The sequence below is a fragment of the Pagrus major genome, chromosome 9, assembly GCF_040436345.1.
Source record: "Pagrus major chromosome 9, Pma_NU_1.0".
Lineage (NCBI taxonomy): Eukaryota > Metazoa > Chordata > Actinopteri > Spariformes > Sparidae > Pagrus > Pagrus major.
This window is the reverse complement of record NC_133223.1, coordinates 27,012,091-27,039,190: the sequence shown is the minus strand read 5'-3', so window position 1 is coordinate 27,039,190 and position 27,100 is coordinate 27,012,091. Positions and strand designations below refer to the sequence as shown.

The window sequence follows — 27,100 nt, the reverse complement described above, 5'->3', positions numbered from 1 at the left end:
ATGGGTATCATTATCAAAATTATATCATCATCAAAATCTCTTTTTTTTTTTTACAGTACTTTTTTTTATAAAAAAGGATTAAGTCAGGACAGGAATAGAGTTGAATGTTGCCTACTGAAGACCATTTTCAGTCTTCTGGTCCAGTTTAATGTGTGCTGAAACATTAATTGAGGTCCTTAATCTGCTGAAATACAATATAAAACACAAATGGAAATTAAGATAAACTATCTGCAGCCTTTATATTTAAGGTAATAGCAATAATTAATGAATTAATTGATTTGAAAGCATGCATGCTTGTATGTGGATAACAAAATAAGGGTGTGTGCTCTGCTGTGTTATTAGTGTTATGAATCCAGCAGTGAGAGCAGCGTCTCTGCTGCACTGTTAGCTCCGGGGGGTCCATCGTTGTACAAGATGCTGAGCAGAAGCAGAGTTATTTTCTTCACCACAGAGTCTGTTTAACATGTTGAATTCTGTGGTCTGTGTTTGCTAGCTTGTTAGCGATTGTCAGCTGGTCTTGTTTGTTACTGTTGGCCGCTGCTCTGCTCTGTTAATGTTACGTTTTACGTAAAAAGCGTTCACAAACGTGGCCTGCTTAATGTTCGTCTTGCAAATGTGATCATCCAGCCATCATATAAAACTGCAGTTTGCAACCGCTGCTTTGTTTGGAGATGAACTTCAACATAACTCTAGCATGTGTGTGCTGTAAATTGTCTGGGTGCAGTGTTTCGCAATTTAGTTTCGCCTTTTTTGTTCCATCAACGCTACTAATTAACATTTAGAAAATTGATTTTTGACATCTGTGAATAGATTCTGAATTGTTGGGGAAAATAATCGTGATTCTTATGTGAATAGATTTTTCTACCCACCCCTACTTCAAGCTGTCAATGATCCTGATAATGGACACCACCTCACGTAAGCCACTGGATCCACACCAGAACCACAGGATTGGTATTTTACTACCTCCCCCTTCTATTTCCTCCATTGTTATATATATGTTATTCCTTCCACTGAGGTTACTTTAATGAACACAGCTGTGTTTGTAGAGACACAACCACATCTTCCCTTGACATCAGCTGAGCATTGAGTGTCTTGCTCAAGGGCACCTTTACGACATGGAGAGCATGTCTGACTCACTCAGTGCTTCACACGACTGTGTTCACGCATACAGGGTATGTGTGAGACCATGTGCTCTAATTCCTTTGTGTTTTGCGTATGTAAGCTACGTGAGACTGTCTCCCATTGTCTGAGAGCGGGTGTCAAGTATGACCGCATATTTTTGGTGTGTGGATCGTCTGTGTATGTAAGTGTGCGCGCCCTGTCCACAGTGGAAGAGCCATTAGCAATTATCCAGCCGCCATGGAGCTGACAAGCACTTCAGCACCTTGGTAGTGGAAACCACAGCATGTGCCACAAACACACACACACACAAAGTATTACACATGCACATGCACGCATGCCTCGCTAACTAGCAGTGCCTGGACGCTGCTCATTAGCTGCTGAGGCGTGACAGTGAAAACTGGGTTACTGCCCTGCCAGTGCACACACGCATACCACACAAGCATAAACAAACACACACAATTGCGTAAGCGCACACCAATCGTGACCAGCTATAAAACAGGTTAATGCGGAGAGAGAGGGAAGCAGAGGAGAGCTGTGGCGATAAAGAAGAGCTAAGGGGATATTCACCTCTTTCACTGCTAATTAGGAATATGAGATAAAGAGAGAGAGATGAAAGAGAGACAGAAAGGAAGAACTTTCCTTTTTAAGTGATGTTAACTTGGTTACAGCTCATATTCCTGCAAGATCAATTTGACAGCGAGCGGTGGAGGGAGAGGATGAGTGCTTTTATTCATCCCATAATTTCCATACGAGGAACATTTTACAGGATGTGTCGGGCCGAGCAGTGAAAAGCCCGTGAAGGTGATGCAGCGCCTCAGTTACCTGAGGTCAAAGTAATGCAAGAGGCAGGACGGTCACAGACATATGAGCCGTAAAACGAGGTAATCAGTGTGGAGCGGTGGGCTATTTGTCCGGATCTACCCACGGCTACAGTCAGGAGATTACACCCAAATGTGTTACTGAAGCCGCTGCTCAGATCCATCTCGCTGACACAGGGGAGAAGTTAACAGTAAAACCCCCCCGGATTTGACTCCTCTTTGCACTGGCTGACTGATACATGATACAAAGCGTGACTGATGTGATCTAAACAGGGATTTATTAGGAGCTTTTCTGTTTCTGCTTCCTCTTCTGCTACAAATGTTTGTGTTTAAATCCATGCCTGGCAAAATTAACAGCAATTCTAATTCAAATGGACAAAACCAGATGCTTTCATTTAGTCCAATTTGGGATTTTCTGCACTGCCTCGCTCAATTTAGTACCGAGTCCCCTCCAGTAAATTGGTAGGTTACGCATCACAAGTAGCGGAGAGAGGAATTATTAAAAAATGCTGACTGAAGGCAGTTCATCAGAGCTCCAGTGTGTTACTAACGCTGTAATAGACCATTTGAAACATATACTAAAAATCCTACATAAATTGCCAACAGGGCGATAAACAAGCTGTGAAAATCGTATCCAAAATGGTGCTGAACCTGAAGCCAATATCACAGAACAGAGGAACTGAAGGTCACTACTTCAAATCCCTGACCTAAAATGATCTGTACGCAGACTGAATGCCACCATGAAATAGAGTATTTATTATTTAAAACCTATTAAACCGTTGGAAGATTGACTGAGCGAGGCCTTTCAGCTGCCTCTCTTCTGAAGAACATTTATACACCTAATCCAACACATAGGCAGCATACTGTGAATCCAATTTTACCAAAGTTCTCAGGAACTTTTTATATTTACAAAACAAAATCCAGCCACTGGTTTCTACTAGTTTGGTGATATGGATGAAACATCTGTGTTTTAAGGCTGAATGGTGATAAGTAATATCTCAGTATTCTCTAGTACAAAGTGGGCTAAATGTTCAGTCCCATATGAGATGTCGCACGCCATCTCTGGATAGTGTTGGGGGAATGAATGAAACCTACTGAAAACCATGTGGGGTGATCAACGGGATGGAGGCATTTTGATTTAATCGTCCATGCAGATAATAACGCAGTATTTGAACTGCAGAAAATGTAAAACTCATGACCGCTCATCATCTTCATGTCTAATACGGCCATGTAAGTGATCTACTAGTGTCGTTAGTATCCTTTATTTACCGGGAACCTACAGAATACCATGTTAAATATAATAAAACTGTTCAGTATCACCGGAAATTACGTCAAAGTTGGACCAGCAGCCCCTCAGAGTCACAGTTTATATCCACTGCCAACATTCAGCAGAATCATCCACAGTCGAAGCTCTTCTTGGATTTAAAAAGGCTGTGGGAATAATATCTGTCTCTGAATAATTCTACCCTCTTCTGTGTTCCCAGCAGGTACTGGAACTAAACATGCTGATTCTACAGTCATATGCAGTCCAGAGTTAGAAGTGAGCGAGCCTCCCGCTGTCCTGTACTGTAGCCCAGAAGCCACAAACTGCTCCAGCTGAGCAGCTCCGCGGTCAGCGGTACAAGACTGCGGCTGCGAGAGGCAGCTCCCCGACTTCCAGCATTACGCACACGTCTCCATGCCTCAGCCACTCCTCCCTCAGGTCATTGCTATAAATATCAATGTGTTACTATTTGACCAGTCTGCTTGTATAAATGTTTGGAGAAAATCCCTTTCAGGCTTGTTGCTGTCTGTACATGACTGCGTGTCACGAGCTCTGGATGTTGTGGGCGCACTTTGACGTGTCGGCGTTGTACTTTCTGTTGAAGCAGAAATGGCAATAAGGGAAAAAAAAAAATTCTTCAAAAGAAAATTCCAGCCTGATGCACTGGTTGAGTGAACCACCGCGACAGGCTCGCTATGTCGCTGTTATGTAAGGTTAAATGTAATGTATGAGAGCAGCGGCCTGGATAAATGGACTGTAAAATCTGCTCTCCGGTTCTCAATGAGGGGGCTGATGTCTTGGGTTCAGAGGACACGGGGGAGTTATGCTCACGGTTTCTGGTTCAATTCTTATAAAGGAAAAATAACAACACTGCTATGTGGGTAGAAAGGGTGGAGTAGCAGGCATTAATTATACATTACTGCTAAAACAGTTGGTCAATGAGTACCAACTGGGTGCCAGTAAATGTATGGATTAGTATATAGATGCTGGATCTTTGTGGTCAGATTCATTAAGAAACATTACAACTGTGAAAGATCAGCTCGCTCTTTTTGTTGACCATAATAATTAAAATACTAATATATATAGTTTTGAGGCTATTAATTTTAGCTAAACGTCCTACAAGGATCTTTAAACTGGTTATGAAGCAGTCTTGATTTAATTTTGATGCCTCTATATGACCTACGAAGCAAACAAGACCATCAGCGAGAGGCTTTTTCTGAAGAGGACAGAAGCTGCTCTGTAGTCTGGTGGTACGGCAAAGTTTACTTTGCTTCTCTGCGTTGCCAGAATCAATAAAAAAATGTAAAGTTACAGAAGTCACAGTTATTTTAACCCAATCCATGTTTTCCTAAACCTAACCAAGTAGTTTTCTTGCCTAAACCCAACAAAACAGTGGCCGTACGATGAAGGTCAGACATCAGCCAACCCTGCTGTTACCGATTCACAACTTTTGTGTTTTGGTTGAGTCTCACCGCTCTCAGCAATATTTCCAGACATAGTACGCAGCTTTTTTCAGAAAAGTAAAAAAAAAAAAAAAACCTGCACAGCAACCAAAAGCAATCAGAAAAAGCTAACAGCTAGCTGGTGAACATAGTGGAGCATTTGGCTGCTAAAAAACTGGATATTTCTCTGTGGAGTTACTCGAGCGCTACAAGGAAAGTAAATATTGGATTTGCATTCATCAGGTGAACTCAAGACAACATGAATGCTAATGTTGCTCCACGTCTGCTGAATGAATTATCAGGAAACTGTTGCATCTCCACATAGGCATATTAATTGAGAAATTACTGAATACCTGAACCATTCTGTAGTTGATACTGAAGGAATAATTAATTCATGAGGGAAAAGTTTGCAGTCAACATTTAAAACTATTCACTGGAGGTATGAAATCAACAGTAAGTTCAGCGAGTGGGCCACAATACTTGAGCTAAGTAGATTGTGCACTGTGTGGAACCAAGGGAGAGTACGTTGGTAGCGGCTAATGGGGATAAATAAATAAATAAATGAATACATAAATAAATAAATAAGCATACACACACACACACACAATGGTTGGTTTGTTCATTTAGACACTGTGACAAGAGAGATGTCCCCGAGCATTACCAAAGATCTACAACTAATTAGGAGCACTTGTTCACAGACGGTTGATATCACACACACTCTCAGCACCACTTAAATTTTCTCTTTCCACATAACTGGAGACAAACCAGTTTCTGTGAGTTCTTCACTTCTCTGAGTCTTTGGGCTCACTAATCCTCTCAAAACAGTATGAAATGGGATCTTCGAAGAAAGAAACTCGGACAGAATTCTTTCATCGGCGAGCACATATTGATCGGAGTGCAGCAAACTGCTTCTGCCGCAGCTCACCGCTCTACGGGCAGATTTAAAAAAAAGCTGAAACCCCTCGGCGAAGTGGAGAAGCATGACCTTTGGGACAATATTTGACCTTCTGCTGTTGTTATTTTGTCGTCGATGTCTGTATTTAGCTCCCCTGTAAGGAACGCTCAGTGAGAAAGCGGCGACAGATGCAAAAGAGACTTGCGGAGGGGAAGTTATCTAATATTAAACGTGAAAAACAGCTCAATCAAATGGAGGCACGGCTCCATTTGTTAGGTTTGTTTCCTCATCTCATCACATCCAATTAGCCAAAGTCCGGTGGGCGGGTCGGGGCACACAGGATGCACATAAACACACACACACAGGCGGAAACACACAACAAAGCAAACAGACGCAGATATATATCAGAGCTATTAAAACTTTCACTATCCAGCCCCACCTACCTCATTTATCTCTCTCTGTCTTGTTAGACTGCCTTCTTCCTGTCATTGTCCTCTCTCTCTCTCTCTCTCTCTCTCTCTCTCTCTCTCTCTCTCTCTCTCTCTCTCTCTCTCTCTCTCTCTCTCTCTCTCTCTCTCTCTCTCTCTCTCTCTCTCTCTCTCTCTCTCTCTCTCTCTCTCTCTCTCTCTCTCACTGTGTCTCTCTACTGATTTATAGAGACTTTAAAAACGTCCCCTCGAGTCCTTCACACCAGAAAGCGGCAGCAAGAGCTGCTGCTTTTTTTGTTATAAAAATCCATGTTATCTGCACAGACGAGAGCTTAACTGGGGGCAGAAACCTGACGGAAATTAACATTATTATCTCTGGTGCCGACATCACAGACTCACAAAATGTATCTGTGAGCAGTGGAGGGGGGGTCAACCGCTCTCGCAGCCTCTCTCCCCCACTCTGTTGTCAAACATCCATGCCTGCTGGTGCTGCAGGATGTCAGCCAAAAAACTAACGGCAAAGTAGCTTTTTTAATAAACAGTCGAATCGTTCCACACTGATGCAACAAGCGCTTATCTCTTCAACAAATATGCAGCAGTTCATCATCAGGAGGCCTGTTTCTTGTCTCCTGTTCTTGACTTATCATGCTGAGTAAAAACATTGGGAGTACAAAAACATAAGTTGAAGGACAGGTTACATTTTTTCATTTTAATAAATTACTTTGTTGTTACAAGTATGTTGAAAACATTACTGGTCCCTGTCAGGTCAATCTTCCTTCCTCACCTCACCAGCTGTAAGAATATAGGTGGACCGTGGTTTAATATACAGCCTGACTAATGAAATATTGAGAATTATTACATTTCTATTTCAACCATTATGTCTTATGTACGTTTTAAGAATGAGGCCCTTATTTATATATGTGAAATTAGAAAAGATCATTTATGTTTGAGTACTCCCTACAGTTCAAATTAAAAACTGAAAATAAGTGTTTAATTGTACTTCATTTGATTTAGCAGTCACTTGTGGACTACATACAGACATTGATTACGAGCATTACTAGTCTGCTTCAGTTAATATGGCACTGATTTATATAGCAATTTAGACATTATGATGTTCCAGATCTTCGCTTCGGGTCATTTTCTCTTTGAATTTGTTCTTTCCTCTTTGGATTTTAATTGAATACCACTGGACAACACAATCAGAAATTGGGGGCAAAAGCTAAAGTCCTTGATGATTTGTTAACAAACATTATTCTTATCCACAGCAGGCAGCCAATTGCCTTCTATTGCCTCCAAATTTCTAGCTTGGAAACATGTAGAGGAGCATTTAGCAGCTAAAGAGCCAGAAATTTCCCTCAAGAGTTGGTGGAGACCAAAACAGAGCTAAAAGGAGAGTTAAAGCACGACTCCAAATGAGTGCTAATATTGTTCTGTGTCAACGTTTAAATAAGCTACTGTTTGCTCACTTTATTGACTTTCAAGCCCAGGGAGGTCAATCTTATTCAGACCCACATCACAACTGGCCTGAAGGAGCTGAGCAGCTGTTGTGGCCCAGAAAGTTTAAAGGGGCTCTGCGAGATTTTGGAGAAGAAATTCAAACTTTCTGAGAAGAATTTTAATATTTACAATATTAATGAGGTTATAATACAAATTCAGAAATACTGTTTTTTTTCCATAACACAATAAACAAGCTGTTCTTGGAGGAAAACAAGGTCTCCAGACCACAGTTTGAAGCTAGAAAGGTGGCAGGGTCCGCCACATATAAACAAAGTAAAACAGTATTAAACTGTGTTGTCCTTTAAGGTCAGTTTGTTTATTTATTTAGTCAATGAAGATCTTTCTCTTCTGACTTAAATGTCTTCTCCCAAACTCCCAGTTTTTAACAATAAGTTTGTTGAGTAGCAGTGAAGCGAGATACGTCTCCGTCCTCACATGTTTGTTGCCTGGACTCCACTACCAACAATAAAGGACAAAGATACGCATTTTTAATTTCAACTGCTGAAGTCTGACGTTAGCTTCGGCTAGGCATCACTTCATGGCCAGTATGGACGGGGGGATAAGGCTCGTAGCTATCAGTGTACATCAGGTGTGGGAGTATTTTATTGAGACAGATCTGCAAGAAGCTAAATCTAAATCAGCTGCATTTCCTGGTGGAAGCTTGGTTGATCCTGAATGCAGCCACTGAAACAAAAATTAATTAACTCAAGCTTTTCTTTTAATAACTTTTCTCATTATGGAAGAGGAATTGATTAAAAGCTCGCCCAAGACCAGGACGTATTAAAACAAAGAGACAGACCACTTACTCCTGACATACCAGACGTTGTCTCAGACTTTAGTTAGAGTATCCTACATGAACCACCCTGATTGCTTACAGGACATTCAGTCAAACTGTCAGGATCCCCAGATGTTTTCCCCCGAGCTGCTCCACAGAGCATTTCCCTTTGGTCATTTCACTGCTGTCTGGTGAGTAGCATGTGTGTGCCCGTGTGAAATATTTCAAATGAATTCATATTGAATCCTGAGCCGACAGATGAAAGACGATCATGTCAGGGAAAAGAGGATTAACGTGCCTCTCTGTGCCAATCCCTTCATATCTATGGGAAAGAGCAAAGAGTCCTCTCCCTTTATCCGTCCTGTAGTCGCTGGCCAAAAAAAATACCAGGAAAGAAAAGGTAATATGGCTTCTGTCGTGGTACAAATGATGACTTAAATGGTGCAGTTTCTTTTGATTGATATCAGCGCCGAGCTCTGTTGATTAAAGCCTGCCGTCGATCTTAAAAAGTGCCTGTAAGACTGACGTAATAAATGGATCCTGCAAGGATAAATGAACCACCTGAATGGGGGATAATTATTCAGGGATCTTGGGATGTAAAAAAAAAAAAAAAATTTTTTAGAGCAAAACTTTTAGACAGGGATGTGGTGAAACGGTAACGAGGCAACCTGGTGCTGCTGCGATGAGTCATAACTTTGTCTTTCAGTAAACACAGCACACCTACACGGAGCCTTTGTAACAGGAAACAAAGGGCAAAGAGCAGAGGAAGCTCGCCTGAACACTTTTTGTTGGAGAGCAAACAGCAGTTTGGTGTTTTTGTGTGTTAATTTTTCTTTTTTTCATAAACAATGAGAAGTCTGAAACAAGTTATTACAAAACAGTGTAAAAGGATACCGAAAACATTTTTCAGGACTCCGCGATGTTAAATGGTCAGACTTGGGGTTAGTGTTTGAGACTCGCATTACAGTTCAGCTGAAGGTAAAGCATTTAGTGGTCAGCAGTGGTGTTGGAGGTCGAGGAATGAACCCAAGTCAGCTGAATGTCTTTCATAAGTATAAGATTACATGTTCTGGAGAGCAGAGAGACAGATGTGTCTTTATCAGCTGAGTGGTCTTATCATACCTTCTGTAGTAGCTGGCGATGCATAATGAAGGGGAATCACGTCCAGCACTCTCAGACTCTCATTACATCTGCTTCATTTGTGGATCCAGTGGACTAGAGGTGGAAATTATGACTTTGCTGATTCAATTAGCTTTGTTCAGTTCGGCTAAAATATGAATACTTACTGTGTAAAGTTCAGGTTTTCTAAGCTGAGTGGTTGCATTACAAAACAGATCAAAGACGATCTGATCTGAGCCCTGTTGGTGTTCCCAGAACATCGTAATTAATGACCATCATTGCAACTGACTGATCACGTTTTTGTAATGACATAGCTTAGCTTAGCTTAGCTTCCTTTCTAACACATGTCAGCCACAACAGCTCGCTCCAACTTCAAAGATCCCATTTCCGTCACTTTTTCCCTGAAGTTAAGTTGAAATGATGGTGCTGGAACAACATTATGAAGCTCAAGAAACTGAAACACGTCCAGCTGCCTACGATACAGCACTTACAATTATGAAGCTCTAGGACCAACACCAACACATCGATATCAGGTAGACCACAGTCTGAATGAGCTTCTGTATGTTTTGCATATGCAAACTTTTCCACTGATGCTTCATAAAACATTTATTGATGATAGATGATATAGTAGCCTAATAAACATGCCGTGAACACACACCGCAAGAGCTAGGTAGAAAAACTAACAACAAAATCACTAAAGCCTTATAATCCTCTAATAACATTCAGCCACAGCTCTAAGATCTTATATTATAAAAGCTTTGTTTGAAAATGCATTAACATCATCTCTAATAGAGTGCTATAGGTAGGTGTATTTCACTTAAAAATTAAAAATAAAATTTCTCTTTAGCTCCAATTAACATAAAACACAGGAAAATGGCACAAAATTGTAAATGAAATATAGGTTAATCCACCTCAAACATGCTTCACCTTAAACACCAGATTCCTTCAAACTAGCCTGATTTAACCAAGGAAATGCTGCTTGTCAGACACAACAGAATTGCAGTGCATTGGACTAATGCTAGTTTAAACACACTGACTTTCAAACCCAGAAAAACTAGTAAAAAACACTATAATGTTAATATAATTTCACATCGTGCGCCCTTAAAGGTGCACTTTGTAGCTTTGGGGAAGCAATTTTAACCAGAAGAGAAAGATCTTCATCGACTGATTTTTTTTTATGCCTCAACAAACTAAATAAACAAACATATAGATCATATAGATTTATAGATTGTTGTTTAAAGAAGTGTCTCAGTATGTGAACTCCCTCACATTCACTCCCCTGACTGTAGCTTCCCATCTGTCCTGCTGCTCATCTCCAGTTTAAACAAAGATTACCGTGTTTGCACTTCAAAACATAGTGTGACAGGAACCACCACTAAACCTGTAATAAATCTGATATCGCATCATAAAAAATACTCACCGGCTAGATAACGACAAAATATATGCCAATATCTGAAGTATTTGTAGTTAGATGTAGTTATGAAAAGGTTATATTAACTAAGTTTTCCACTTCTTTCCTTCACATCTAGAGCCAAAAAGAGAGGAATCCCAACAATACATATTACATTTTTAAGCCAAATGAGTGAATTTTGGTCAAAAACAACCATACGACCAAAGAAAATGCAATATTCTCACCAAAGCTCTGTTTTTTGGAGACACAATAATCATATTAAAAAGGTGCAGTTGTGTAGTTTTGGGAAATAATTTTTAATTTTTAAACACAATTTCATACTGTTTTACTTTGTTTATATGTGGCGGACCCTGCCACCTTTCCAGCTGCAAACTGTTCTGGGGACCTTATTTTCCTCTGAGAACAGCTTGTTTATTCAGTTATGGAAAAAATGATGTTTGTATTAGTACATCATTATTATTGCAAATATTAAAACAATTCTACTCTAAAACTACATAGTGCCCCTTTAACAGCAAGGTGCTAAACACAGAACAGTATTACATTTTCCTTTATTTGGTAGACACACCTTTACTGTGCTGACAGTCGCTGCTACTTCAGCCTTTGTGAAATTACCTATGGGACAAAGAATAACTCAGCCTTAAGTGAATACTTGAAATGAATGATGAAACATCACGATTGTTACTGGGTTTTTTTGGCAGTCTTGAAGTAAGAGGAAGTAACGCACTACGGATCAGAGGCCGAGCTGACAAACAGTGCTCTCAGTCAGCGGTGAGGGGAACTCCAGCGCTAAAAGCAACTGAATCAATCAGCAACTTCAGTATAGTGTGAAGCAGCAATGACATCGGCTACACACTGAATCTCACTTACGTATGATGCTTTGTGCTTTTCAACCGTGCACACGTAGCTACTGCAGAAGTTATGCAATTAATCAAAACAAAAATAATCTAAATAAAAGTTGTAATTTAGAAGAGTTAAATGTTCATATCGCAAGAGCGCGTTTTCAACTGTCTTAACAACATGTAAAATGTTAAATGAAACTACTATGGCACAGCAGTTCCTTATTAATGCTAATTCCGCTAATGCTAATTACTGTTTTCGTCATCCAAAGACTGTTTCCTTGAAAGAGAAGCAGCACTCTGCATTATTTTGTGATTCAAAAGAATCAATAGAATGGTAAGTTTTTAGTCATTAAACCTGCCGGTCACATCACATCATTTTCAGAAAGGTAGCTAACATCTTGCAGCTAGCAGTTAGCTCATAGCTCATAGCTCATAGTTATTGAGTGAGTGACGGACAGCCAGCCATCAACGTCTGAGCCCTGAACTAACACGTCCAAGATCCAAAAGCTGTGGAGAAGTCTGAGTTGCCAATCTGTGAAGCTAATGCTAATCAGCACTAAAGCAGCTGCTGTAAAAGTCACCACCAAATAGTTGTTCCACTAGTACACAGTCTTAACCTTAAGCAAAATAGATATTCGTTCTCCTGTGGACGAGCAAAGTTCACCTTTCATTTGACGTTTCAGCAACTTCTTTTATTGACGGACACAGGAAAGACCTCAAGCATGATTTCATTTTTTGCTTGTAGGAATAAATTTGCACTGCATGCTCAGTAAAAAGCACAACAGAATCTATTTTAAGAATTTCTGACATTGTATGCGTTTATTGGACGTACAGCTACTCAAAATGAGTTAAGGATATTGGGATACAGCATGCGCCCATATCCCAATATCCCAAACTAATCGTTAGCATATGACAGTAAATGAGGGGAGAGAAAGATGTACGACGTATAACAAAGGTTCACGGTCAGCGCCTTAATAACTGGGTCGACGGGCCAACCCCAAAATGTATCTGGTTTAACTCCAATCAGATATATTCCTCAAGAAGCTCGTGCTGACAGCTGCAAACAGATCCTTTTTTCTGTAGTTGTTTCCCAGACTGAATGACAGACGTTACTGTTATACACGTATATTTGACTTTTTCATAAACCTCCCAACTGAGTCAACATGCCGGATATCTCAGTATCTACTGTATAAAGTCAGCGTGATTGCACTGACCTGATAACAACCTGATAAAACTACATAATTGCACAAATGCTGCCACTCCAATGAGAGGGGCGCTCATACACCCACCTGTCGAACTGATTAACTTAAACACGCCGCAGCAGGATCAGGTTATCTGAATGTCACAGCACTTTCGTCTTTACAGAAATAATGAGCAGCGCTGTGTTGTTATCTTCCTATTAAAAGTGTAACCTGATGGTTTCCACCTCCTCACTTGTTCTGCACAATGAAGAGATGAGGAAAACTTCAGAGTGAGTTTGACCTCTGGACTTTCCATCTTCATTAAATCAGATGTATGTTCAGTGAAACCACCTAAATCTTCCAAATAAAGACGAGAGAGTTACCTCCGGTTTGAACTTATTTTCATTTTGCCAACTCAAGATGCTAAAATAAGTCAATAAAAGCAACTGAGCTGATTACTTTGGACGGATCTCCTACTTAAAAAAAAAAAAGAAAAAATATTATAATAAAAAAAGTTAACTTTTCAGGTTAGAGATGAAGTGCGTGGGTGGTGTTTAATGGATGTTTTTTTTAAGAATTATAAATGCAGTTAAAAGCAAATTAGATGGTTTGTCTTCACATTCAGACAAAGAGATAATACTCTTCCAAACAGGGTATCCATAGACACACATGTAACCAATCCAACAATTGATTTAAGGTCCTGTTTGTAAGAGAAGTTGATTTTTGAGTCTCATTTCCAACTCGTCGGACGGGTCGGCCGCCATCCCAAAGCGTCACTTCTTGACGAATTGGGAAACCCAGAGAGTCATTATTTGACCTTTAACTCAGTAAAGCACAGCTGAACAAATCCATCTTGGCTGTACAGATTAACGACCAAAGACATAGAACTTTCTCTCGGTACCGTCATATAGATTTTTGTTTAAAGAAGTGTCTCAGTATGTGAACTCCCTCTGACTGTAGCTTCCCATCTGTCCTGCTGCTCATCTCCAGTTCAAACAAAGATTACCTTGCTTGCACTTCACCACATAGTGTGACAGGAACCACCACTAAACCTGTAATAAATCTGATATCGGATCATAAAAAATACTCACCGGCTAGACAAAATATGACCTCAAAGTATTTTGATGACGACGATGCGATGTAGTTATGGAAGGTTTTATTAACCAGGACTTCTTTCCTTCACATCTCGAGCCAAAAAGAGAGGAGAATCCCAACAATACATATTAAAGTTTTGAGCCAAATGAGTGAATTTTGGTCAAAAACAAGTTTTATGTTCCGTACAACCAAAGAAAATGCAATATTCTCACTGAAGCTCTGTTTTTTTGGGACACAGTAATCATATTAAAGGTGCACTTTGTAGTTTTGGGAAAGAATTTTTATTAAGAAGAGATTTGTTTTATGTCTAAACAAACTAAATAAACAAACTGTCTTTGTTCTTGTGACTGAATAAACTCAATAAACAAACTGACGTTAAAGGACAATACAGTTTTACTTTGTTTATATTTGGCGGAGGCTTCAAACTTCTAGCTTCAAACAGTGATCTGTGGACCTTACTTCCCTCTGAGAACAGCTTGTTTATTCAGTTATGGAAGAAAATAAATATAGAGTCTGTTTTATTACCTCATTAATACTGTAAATATTAAACTTTAAGTTTAAACTTTTTGGGCCACTTGGAGACTGTAAAAATCAACATACTCAACAAAATGTTGTTGTAAAAAGGCTGCAACTTCTGAAAGTACCAACTTGATTTGGCCTCATGACTCTGACAGAAGCCTCATATTAGCTTGAACTTAAAGGTGCATTCTGTAGTTTTGGGGAAGACATTTTAATCAGAAGAGAAAGATGTTCGACTGATATTTGTCTTTATGCCTGAACAAACTAAACAAACAAACTCTCTTTGTTTTCATGACTGAATAAATTGAATAAAACAAACTGACCTTAAAGGACAACACAGTTTCATACTGTTTTACTTTGTTTATATGTGGCGGACCCTGCCACCTTTCGAGCTTCAAACTGTGTTCTGGGGACCTTATTTTCCTCTGAGAACAGCTTGTTTATTACGTTACGGAACAAAATAAATGATATATACATTAATACATTTACATTTATACTTTTATATCATAAATATTAAAATTCTGAGTTTGTTCTTCTCCAAAACTACATAGTGCCCCTTTAATATGATTATCGTCCCCAAAAAACAGAGCTCCAGTGAAAATATTGCATTTTATTGCACACATTTTTTTGGGTTGTATTGAACATCAAACTTGTTTTAAACCTAAATTCACTCACAAGGCTTAAAAATCCACGTGTTGTGGGGATTCCCCTCTCTTTGGCTCTAGATGTGAAGGAAAGTGGTCGAAAACGTGAAGAGTAGACGTGATAAGTAACCCAAGCTGATTCTGTGTCGTATAATTTGTCTTATATTTTCCAAACATGAAGACTAAATTATGACTTCTGACACACATCCGTGCAGCCACACACACTGAGACTCACCTATGATGAACCACAGGAGCGTCTGTTTCTGCAGAGCTGCTCCGGTCTGCGATCCCATCCTGTCGCCCTCAAAATGATCCACTGACTGAAGTTTGGCAGGGGGAGTGAAAGGAGAGAGCAGCTAACAAGAGCTCAAAGGGTGAACAGGTAACATCACAACAAATCCATGCACTGCGGGGGTCCGTTCACTCAGCCACAGCTGAAGCTTCTCCTGCAACACCTTGCGCAAACTGCTCCGGTTGAGGAGGGTGGAGGGTGGAGGGTGAGGGGTGGGGGGGAGCCAAGACTCGTCCTCGCTCCTGCTCAACCTGAACTCCCCCGAGTCTTCCTGTCACCGACGCGCTGTCAGCCACACATCAAACATTCTGACTCGTAAAGTTGGAGCTGTCTCTCCCAGCAGCCGTCCTGAGGGTTTTTAGGGAGAAATCCGGAGCGCGCAGTGTTGGAGGGAACTGCGCTGTGCGCAACGGGACGCACCAGCTGGGACCCGCGGAGCTGAGCTGAGGGACCGTCAGGGTTCACTGCTCCTGCCGGGGAGGACACGGGAGGATGTGGGTGACGCGGGACAGACCCAAACTCTGCAATTACAGAGCAGGGGAGGGGAGGGGAGGTGAGGGTGAGTTTTGGACGAGGGAGGAGGTACGGGATTCCTTTTGGTACTTTTCCATTGGTTAATCGGATACAAACCAGCGGCAGAGGCAGCCTATGACAAAACACCTCATACATTAATAAACTGGACAAACAAACAAACAAAAGTAATTGAATGTAGGCGGAAGTAACCTGGAAATCGTTGTGACAGCATCTGAAATATGATGACCACAGATTCCTTTTAGACTTTTCTGTGTTTCCATAGAAGATAAAAACACATTTGAAGCTTACAGTTATAAAGAAAACTGTTCTTCAGATCCACGAACAACTTCTGGGGACACTTCATTTCCTTAATACACATAATATTAAAAGGAGAATATGCATCAGATGTGACTTTAGAAAAGTGGGAATGTAGTAGGTCCACCTGTGCTGTGGATCTGACAGCTGCAGTATGTTTACAGAGCTGCACGACATCTCCATCTAGTGGTCAACTGAGGCGTTACAGCGCAGGTTCCTCCCCAGTAGGTTGATGTTTGGCATCCTTTTTTAGACTTTATTGTAAGGCTGCAAGATCTCACATATATTAAAGAAAAAGACTAAAACATAACAAACAAACACAACCATGGATGCAGGAACTAGGGGTGCTGAGGGGGCTGCAGCACCCATTAAAACAAGGCTATAACATATGCCGAATTTACAAGAAGGCCCAAATAATCAAGAATTTGTCAGAAACAGCACTTCATAAAGTTTGCGAAGTTTCCCCTAACTCAACAACTCACAAAATTGAGTGATTTTATGAGGGAGTCTGGGGTGTTTCTCTCCCTCTTGAGCAGACTGTAAGGACCCAATAACTTTGTCCCATTGTTCAAATATTTACGTTGTTTATTAGATTTTTCAGCCTTTGAAAGCAACACTGAAAATCTTTCCCAGTTCAAAGTGATTTACGATGAGAGGGGGAAAAAATATATAATCAAATGTTTCCCTTCACTACGTTTTACTGCAGCAAACCAGAAATTTGTATCCGCAATATGGTGCGTTTCATTTTGAGTCCATGGTTAACGTCTTAAAATCCACTTTCTCTCTTATTTGCCCTCTTAAGTTGATTCAGCATCGGAAAATTCACTTTTTCTCTGTTTGTGTGACACTATTACAAATGGAGCTCGAGCAGAAGTTCAGTCAGGAGGACTGATCTTAATGCATGCTTTGGCCTTTCAGTTCACTCCTCGTACCATCCTGTCATTCAGTCCTCTCACGCATAATTTCCAGTCATTATCTGAGGATGTCACTTGAGATAATAGCTGTTCACATCAGCCGGTCACATCTATCGAGTAGCACAGAGACACACCTGGACTGTGAGCCTGTCATCTTGCTGCTGTCTTATTAAATATGATGCTCTCTGCCATTAGTTCATTAGCTCATGCTGCTGTTTTGCCTGCCCCCTCCACCTCCCCATCACCTGCCAGGCTTTATAAAATTACCAGTTTCAGCAGGTTTCATCACCTTTATCATTCTCTCTGTCTCAGCAGAGTCATCAGCCGCCGCCAGCAGCACCTCCAGTGTCTGGACTCCACGGGGGGGATTAATCTTGCTGCTGTTTGGGGCAGACGTCCCTCCATCACAAAATCTCTCAGTAGAGTCCTCGGTGCTGAAAATTAAACTGCATCCTCTCCTGATTTAATCTGTTAATTTATACTGGAAATATTAAAGATGTCTCTTGCAAAATTCTGACATTCAGACATTTTTTGAAAACTTTGTGATCTCCACAAGAAGTTACAGGTATGACTGACTCGGGTGGAGGAAGGTGATGTTGCCTCGTTTTCTTTGGATCATTCAAGCACGTCCAAGAAGTAGAGACTAATTACTGTGTTTTCATTAAACTTGTTGCCCATCCACATTTTTAAACCTTAACATACACACAAATGAAATGAATTTAAAAATTGTGTGCTTAATTGATATAAAATGCAGATTCAACAAGAACAAGAATGCAGTTGAATGCATGAAAGACAAAAAAAAAAAAAAAAAAAAAAAATGTACCTAATATTTGTTTCCCATTAAAATATAAACACCATACTCTAATTATCGAGTATTTGTCCTTTTATTTCAAAAACTAATATAACTGGAAATATAAAGTTTGGTGCCATTTAAAGTTTATAAAAATTGTTGTGCTGCACTTTGCTTTGAACCCAGCGTGATGAAGCCCATTCATTTGGATGAAAAGGCCTAAAGATGACTCATCTGTCGTTGCTCTCAGACAACAAAAACTCACAAAATCAAATAACTTAATGAAAAACCCTGTCAAACCATCTCCCACTGAAAAAGAGTCAGGGCCGGAGGAACAAACTAAGGTCAGGGTGGATGACGCAGAGGCAACAAAACTACCAGTGGGTGGCTTCACAAAGAGAGTGTTTGAAAAGTAAAAAGCAAAAAAGAAACTGAGGAAAGCTCAGATCAGTCCGTGTCACTGAAGTCTGGAAAAGTTCAGAAAAAAATGACGACACAAATGTGTCTAAAATTATTTCGGGGTTGGGTAACTCTGCAGATGCCATCAAAAGATGACTGTGTTCCTCTTGTGCTCGTGATGAGGATGCAAAAGAATCAGGGACCAGAAAGGGAATATAACAGATCAGTGTGCAAAATCTTCAGACTCAGATAGACACTCAACATGTCAGGAGGTCCATGAAGATCTTCCTGAATAAAAGCTAAAATCATAAAGACAGCCTTTCAGAACCACCGAGGAACTAAAGAGCAGCGAGACCAAGAGATGACCATCGTCCTCTTCCAGTGGCCAAGTCACGACAAAACAGAAAAAAAAAATGTTGTGGAAGAAACACCGCAGAGCGAGGAGGCAAATTTCACTATGATAAAAAGAGGAATAAAGTTAAGAGGAACCTTGACACCTTGAAAAGTGAAAAAACAGAAGGGGACAAAAAAGGTGTTTATGACTGCAGAGGGGATTAAACTGAAAGATAATTAAATCACCTCACTTCAAGATGAAAAGAACGATAGGAGCGTGAACAACAAAAAGGTATCAAAGAAGGAAATGAAGCACTGTGATGAAAAGAAAACGCTTGGTTAGCTCTGATGTAGAGGAAGGAAACAAAAAGTTTGGCAGGTTAGGAGGAGGACTGGGAGAGTGACTCAGCAGGGAGGAAGGTCGTCGAGTGGATATAAAAGTGGCAAAGTAGTAAAGATGAGAATCTACCATCAGCGTTGAGATTGACATGATTTCATATTATCCTTATTAAGAGGACATTCAGGTTAGGTTATGTAAGAATTGGCCTCCTATGCAGTTTTTACTCAGGACAAACAGGGGCATCATATCACCAGAGTAACTGCTAATAGCTGCTAACTGTAGCTGCCGTTAGCAAGTCAGCTCAGCTAGAAGAGCAGCTAGTGGTCCGGGCTGGGAGCTCAGAGCGCCAGGGGAATGTGTTTACACCACTTGATGGGATAGCTAGCTGCTAACTTCAGTAGATATCTCTGCAACACAATGCATAGACATAATAATGTCAAAACTGTAATTTCTTCACATTCTGTTGATAATTTTACAAACTGCACCTTTAAGAGCTCATTACAAGGAGTAACTCTGGTCTAGTTATGGTTCACACCTGACCACACCTCCCTGTGAGTCACAGGTGTTGTCTGAAGTTCAACACACTTCCATCTTGTAACCCACAGAGGTCAGTGCAGCAGAGTTTTTGTCGTCCGTTCAGGATGAAGCGTGGAGTTACTCTTGAAACTGCCTGCATCGTGCCTGTGAGGAGCTGTGCAACGATCTCATCAAGTTGGAAGAAAGAATGATATTACTAACAAAGTATCACAACAGTTTGTGGCATGTAATATAATATAGTGCAAGAAGTATTCAAACCTGTTAACTCAGACATGTTTTGGTGAGATGGTGGTTGGCGTTTGAGCTGAGGCGGAGGGAAATCCAGCGGTAGCCGTTGCTGTGGGAATCCCAATGATGTGAGCTGGCTGGCGGGCTTAACAGGCTGGCAAGACAGGCAGGTAAGCAGGGGATCCTGGAGAGAGTGTGGGGACAGGTGTGAGGGGAAAACTGGCAGGCAGGCAACCTAACCGACAGCTAAGCTTGGCTAGAAGCGTGGCACACTGACACAACATGAATGGCACAATGATCCAGCTGAGACTGTCAGCAGGGCTCTTGTAGTGAGGAAGTGATGGTTTGATTGCAGGCAGGTGTGCTGATTACTGATGATGAGCAGGTGTGCAGAGAGAGAGAGGACACAGACAAAACCAAACGTGACAAGCACACGCCACTGAAAGACAGAACATATGGTGTCAGGAAGGAGTTATTGTGACAATAATACATATATGTTAAAATATATATTTCTTATTAATAATCTGAATCTGAAATGTAAAGTCTTAATTGTAAAATGGGGGAAAATATAACATTTCCCTCTGCAATGTAGTGGAGTCAAAGTATAGAGTAGCTGAACCTTACTTCGAAATAGTACTTAAGTTGTATTTGTACTTTTAATGTACTTATTCTTTTATGTGAATACTATTGGGATTTTATAACTGACTACATTTTTAACAGGGTAATTAGTAACTATATTGGAATACATTTTTAAGAAACACTCCCAACCCTGATTATGCACGTGTAAAATTGTGGAAATTTTCATTTGTTTGTGAAAAAAAGCGGATCACCTCACGAAAATTTGGAAATCACATGTGAAGAAGCAAAGTTGACATGATTGTATGTGCCGTGGTACCACATGTGGAGATTTTATTCCACATGTGAAAATAATCCGGGATGTAATCCATGAAATTTCCCATGTGGAAATTTACATTCAAATGTGGTGAAAGCCAATCAGATGTGAAAAAAATGTCCAGATCATGTGTGACATCGTTTTCTTTCCACAATTTTAAATTTTAGTTCACATGTGAAACTTGCGAGGCAGCAGAGGCCAAATCTCTCATGTGTTATTATGAAAGAGATGGAAATTTGGCATGAAAAGGCTGTTTGTTCCTTAAAAAATCATTTTTGTTTACGAGTTCAAATATGACTGCGAGCATGTCTTTAAGTTCCCTCCACACTTGACTTGATGATACTCCAAAAATATATTGGCACAACATTGATATTCCAGGTCTCGCTCTCTCTCAGCGCGTCAGGCAACAGACAGCCTCCTGGCATTTAAACCCTTTGCTCGCCGCCTGCCTGTCTGACCGTCTCCAAGGCGACCAAGTGTAAACCAACAGCAGGAGGCGTGCGGGTGAAAAAAAGAAGAAAGGAGAGGAAACACTAGAGTGGAGAGTCTGGTGAAAAGGACCAAAGGTTTCGCTTTTCAGATGTTCACGGAGACATAAAGCTGGAATAATTCACCAGGGAATGTGAAGAAATGACAGCACAGTAAGTAAAGAAAAGCTCATTGTAAACACTGTATTTCACTGATGTGAGTCTTATATTTTAAAGCAGGTAGAAGCAACAATAACAAATATTTCATGTCTAAAAAGTTGCTTCATATTTTCAAAACTGCGCTTCTTTCTAACATTTTTACATGTTGAAATATGAAACACTTCAGCCATCTTGACTGTTGCTCTGTTAGTGTTGTCAAACATTAAGCCAGAGTGAGTCCAGCCCTCCAAGAGTTGTGTCTATTGTGCACACACACACTCACAAACACACACACACACACACACAGTTACGGCCACTCATTGGTCAATGGAGGAGAAGCTCATTAATGGATGATTATGTATATTACGGTGACTCACTGTAAGTAATAATGTGAGAGAATAACTTCCCCAAGCTCTCCCGGGACCAGTGGATCATTAGAGACTTACATCACAGGGCTAACATCCCAGTCATGATCACACAAACACACAAACTAACTCAGACGCCCAGCTGAACGACAAGTGCAGTGTTTACGATCGCTTATTTGCCATTTTTCTGCAAAAATCAAGTGTTGTCTGACCTCCTGCACTTCACACAGCTCTGAGTGGAAACTCGTGGACTATGGAGAGAAGTGAGAAGAAAAGGAGTGTTGATGTGATGCCGAAAAGAGAGCAGGAAGAGGTGGAGGCCCAGGAGGAGCTGGAGGTCTCCGACACTGAAGATGAGGAGGAGCAGGGATCTACTCCGCTTATCACTGCCTGTCGTAAAGGCATGACCGAGGTATGTACAACCTAGATTCCAAAAAAACTTGGGATGCTGTGTAAAACGGGCTCAGGAACACACAGCATCGCAACTTTTTTTGGATATATGTGTGCGTGTTTGACGGCTATTGTTTTGTAATCATGCTTTAGCGTAAAAGATCTGTCCCCATTGTTCACTGGAAAATTCCTACTTGGTGAGGTCAGCTTTCCCGCATGTCAGGTTGTATATTTCCTATCAACAACAACATGTGCTTATGTGCATGTGGGATCTGTGTGACTTGAATCTTGGTCTTTACGTAACTCCTCTGCATCCTCTCGGGGGCGTTGCATTCAAAACAAGCAGGTGACTTACCGGTAACAAAGGAGAGAGAGACACTCCCCTTATGGTCCCCTGTGGAGTGAGACAAGTCACAGTAAATAACTGATGGTATTAAGAAACACTTTGCTGTGAAAACACTGGCGATCTTAAATTAAAAGGAGAGTTTACACACTTACACACAAAGCCTGATTTTTATGAATGAGGAAAATGTATGTAACTTCTTTTAATCTACCAATAAAAGTCTCCTAATTGTCCTTTCTGTTTCATTTCATGTGTTCCTGCTGCTGCTGTTAACAGGTGGTAGAGCGGCTCCTGAGGGCCGGTGCTGATATGACCCTGTGTAACTGCAGCCGGCAGACAGCTCTCCACGCGAGTCCTCCTGAGCTCCGGGGAAAAGTGTTGGGATGGATGTCGAGGCCTCATCTGCCTCCCCAGGCTCGGCTGCTGCAGGCTGCCTGGCAGGGAGACCTGCGCTCCTTAAGGAACCTGCTGGTAAGACTCCCACACATGAGGCGGTAGAGGATTTCCCTGGTGAGCTATTACGAAAAACACATCCGGGTATTCTGTCTGTTTTTATGTGTAATGTGTGTTGTCAGATTTACTGATGAAGATTTTATGCAAAAAAGGGCCTAACAACATTTTAGTAGACCACAAACCAAAGCATAGCTATGCATCAGGCTGTAGGCATTAAAGATGAGTTGTCTATGTAAATGTATGTTTACAATGTACCGCTTTTATTTTCAAACTAAGCGCTGGTTTGCCGTTTATTAATCGTGTCTGTGTTTGTCTGTACGTGTCAGACTCAGACAGACTGGGTGGATGTGGATGTTCCTAACAGTGACGGTGTGACAGCTGTGATGCTTGCTGTCAGGGACATTGACCTGTTTGAGGGCATAGCCACACCGCTGCCATGGGAGTACAGACCTGTGGAAGTGGTCAAGGAGCTGCTGGGACTCTCGGTGTAAGAAAAAAAACACATATTCACGCATTGATATACTGGACAGACAGGCACTTTAGAGTTTAGCAATTACCAGCTGTCTATTTGTTCTGTCTTCCTTGAATTAAACAACTTTTAAATGCACGTTTTGCACACATTAACACACCAACTTAAGATTTATGTGTAAAGGAAACACATTTTAAAATTAAGTTTTCTGTTTCTAAACTTTTTCAATCAGTGATCTGCAGGTAGGAGACCACAGTGGCTGTTCCGCTCTGCACTACGCTGCTAACATCAGCAGCCCTCTGAAGGACGACATCATTCACATGATGGTTGAGGCCCTAAGACACACAGGTACACACCTACACTCCACATGAATGTGACGAGCATGTATCAGTTAGCATGAGCTAGTTTTTCACAGTTTAGAGCTGTGTATTTTATGTTAAAAATACTCACAGATGTGCTCACAGATGTTGAACAGTGGGCTCTCGCTTAGCGGCCGTCTCTCCCTCCACCTCCAGATGTGAAAGTCAGCTTATATACATATATTGTAAACATGATATATATGACATGTACTCATTTGAACACATCCTGATTTGCAGGAACATAAAATCCCAACATTTTTTATGTAACCTTGGCTTCGTCACTTTTACCCAGTTTCATTTACTCTCGACTCTACAGATCGTTTCAGCATCTTTCAGCTGTTTGTTTTGGTTTTACTGCCACAGCAACTTTACTGTTTTGGTTTAGTCTCATCAGTGTCGTTTCCAACGTCAGCAGGCAGCTGTTCTAGCCAGAAAAGCTCTGATAAACTGATTGTATGATACCGGCTCAGCACTAAACAACAGGCAGCCAAACTTAGCTAACAGCAAGCGAACAGCTAAATATCCAAATACTTGGATAGCGCAGGAGTTGGTGGAGACCAAAACAGAGCGAAAAGGAGAGAATACATCAATCAGGTGGCCAAAAACAAGTATGACTGCAAATTCTGCAAATTGCTCTGTGCTAAATGTAGAAGGATGCAATTGTTTTAATTCTGATCTTAACGGTTCATGTGATTTTTCATTGGGAAAGTCGGGATTATCCAGTTATTTGTACATTCTTATGTTTCTTTCTCAATGATTATAATCTGATTAGAATTATGAAGTAAGATGAAAAGGATCCTGAACTCCAGCGTTTCCCACAATCCAGAGCGCCATACTGCTCTCTTTTGTGTCCTGTTTTTCTCCAGACCAACAACATAATAAGACCGGAAACATATCATAAAGAACATATAATGGAAACAAACATAATGCTTTCGTAGGCTTTCTTATTAAACAGGGTGTACACAGCATGCGCATGTGTACACCTTTATACATAGCTTCCTATTCACACACACTGTTTTCTCTTTCACACACATATAGGCATACACACCAACAACATACCACGCTTATTCATAATCCTGTTTTTCAGAGTAAAACCTCCTCAGTTGCACTCAAAGCCTGCACTTATGTGGGAGGGTATAAGAAAGGCTTGTTTGTCTATGTGTGAGCCACCACGCTGCTAAGAGCCTTCATGAGAGAGCGTGAGTCAGAGTTTGTACCAAGGACGGTGACACAGAACAAGGTGACACAGTGGGGGATGTAGAAAGAGAGATGAAAACAAACATAAAGGTAAAAAAAAAGGAAGAAGTTGTTTTTTAGACCTACAGAACACTTCCTCACCTTGTGTAAACGATACAGGGTCCATGGGTGGGGACCCAAACGTGGAATTCGAAGTTTTTAAACTCTTGACCTGCTTTGGTTGTAACTGGGAGGAAAGTTTTCATTTTATATGTGTCAATATAGGCCACAAAGAGTAATTATTTCTGATTTTGTGTAGATGCTGCCCCCATGTCACTCCTAGCTCAGGATCTGTACTCGGAGTTTGAAGATTCGGACATAGAGTTGGACCTTGAGAGCCTCTGTCCTGATCGGTCTACGGCTGCCTCCCCCACACAGACACCGACCCAACAGCATCGCTTTCTACTCTACAGCCACACAGGGGTAAGTGATCCAGATGTCAAGGCTTTTGTCATTTTTCTTCAGAGCTTTGGGACCAGAAGTTGCCTGTATTCAGGAACTGATTCACTTAATTGTCAAGATTTTAGCAAGTGAGACTAACAAGACAGTAAGCATGTGTGCACGGCTGCTCACAGGCAGTAAGAAGGCACCCAGAAGACAAATATGTGGAAGCAGTAATTCGCTGTTTAGATAAGTGTGTGTGTGTATACGTGTGTGTGTGTGGAGGAGGGGTGCTCTGGGTAGCTGACACTTGGCTGCCATACTGCCGTATTATGGGTCTTTATGGAGCAGATGAGCAGGGCAGCTGGTGAGCTGGAGGAGAAGAGCAGGTGGTTTACGGGGAAAAGCTGCAGAAGTGTAGTGTGGTGTGTAGTGTTGAAACGACCAAAAATATAAACTTTATAGCAACGGTTCACTTGGAATTAATTAAAAACTAATTAAAGTGTAATGTTGAAGTTGACTTCCAAATCTAAATCCGACACTTTGCCTTTGTACGTGTGTAAAAGCTCCATCATGTGAGCGGTGACTGCACCATTTGTTGCTCTGTACTATATCAATGAAATCTAACAAAGCTTTGAAACTGACACTCTCTTTTTACTGTACGTTAAAGAAGACCTATTATGCTTTTCATTCTTTTCCTGTCCTTTGGTGTGTTAAAGGTTTTTGTACATGTAGTAGATTATCTAAAAGTCTGCGTCAACAGAAGCTCCTCTTTCCCACAGAAAATACTGCTTCTTTGTTTTTTTTAAAAAAACATGCTGAAATTTCAGCCAGCCAGATCTGTCTGACCTAACATTTGTGCTGCAGGACCTCTAAAGTCTGGGACATATAATAAATTAATTTCTCGCCTTTGTTCTTTCCAGGAAGTGCTGGAGTCATCAGGGTACCCTCCACAATCTGACCACCATAAAGGCCTCAACCAAGGTAAGGACTCCTGCAGTTTTACTGGTGTTAGTGATTAAGGTGTGGACAATGGAGTGTAAGTTTTATATTTCCTTTGTTGGCTTATTGGAGAAGGACAAAAACATCTATCTTTAGACATAGAGGATACAAGAGTGTCTTAGATGCCAACTTACTACTTCAAAAAGGTCAAAATATTTATCCAATTTTGATGTTTTATGGTGACAAAAAATATACTGGTCAGCTCCCAAACAGGCCTTCAGATCAAATCACCTTCTGAAGGGAGGCGATTGAGGGAGGCGTGACTTGGTGGGAGGAGTCTCCTCACACACAATATGACCTCTCAGCCTCTCAGCTGAGAAACCTTCCCACCGGCTTGTACAACGGCATGGGGCAGAGAGGAGAGAGTTACAGTGAGGACTGGACATGTTGAGAATACAGAAATGAAAAACAGAATATAGGTGTAATCATTAGGTAAACAGAGGGAGGAAGTATCTGATTAAGTCCTTAAACGGGGTCTCGATATGGGAGCAGAGTGGAACAATAACAAGCTCAGAAAAGGGTAAGCACATTTTTGTGTTATGATGTGGTTTTGCTGTCTAGAAATACTTCACATTTGTTGCCTGTCAACTGATAAAGGTGTACTGATACTTCTCCAGCATTTATGAAACTGCTTCAAAAAAATTAAGGAAATGCAATGTGAGGTCAGGTTTCAGCTGTTGCTATTTAAGTTTTGTGGCATTTCTTTAAAGTCGTGTAATTTTTCAGTGAGTGAAGACGACAACATTCAGCTACCGTGGGGCCAAAAATACACTTTATGTAACTGAGTTTTACATTTGTGTATAACTGTGAGCACTGAAAATACAATGGATTTGTAATTGGTGGGTGTAACTGTGGGTGTAACTGTGTGTGTGTG

General features: G+C 40.9%; 1 protein-coding gene across 1 annotated transcript in view; it reads right to left on the bottom strand.

Annotated features, from left to right (window-relative positions):
• ramp1 (receptor activity modifying protein 1) overlaps positions 1 to 19,960 on the bottom strand; it is a 67,542-nt gene extending 47,582 nt beyond the window's left edge. The window contains exons 1-2 of the mRNA XM_073473639.1: positions 19,741 to 19,960; positions 15,285 to 15,862 (exon numbers count right to left, since the gene is read on the bottom strand). Of these exons, the coding sequence (XP_073329740.1) occupies positions 15,285 to 15,342 (58 nt within the window). The 5' untranslated portion in view covers positions 15,343 to 15,862; positions 19,741 to 19,960. The remainder of the gene's footprint in view (positions 1 to 15,284; positions 15,863 to 19,740) is intronic.
• Positions 19,961 to 27,100: the final 7,140 nt, after the last annotated feature.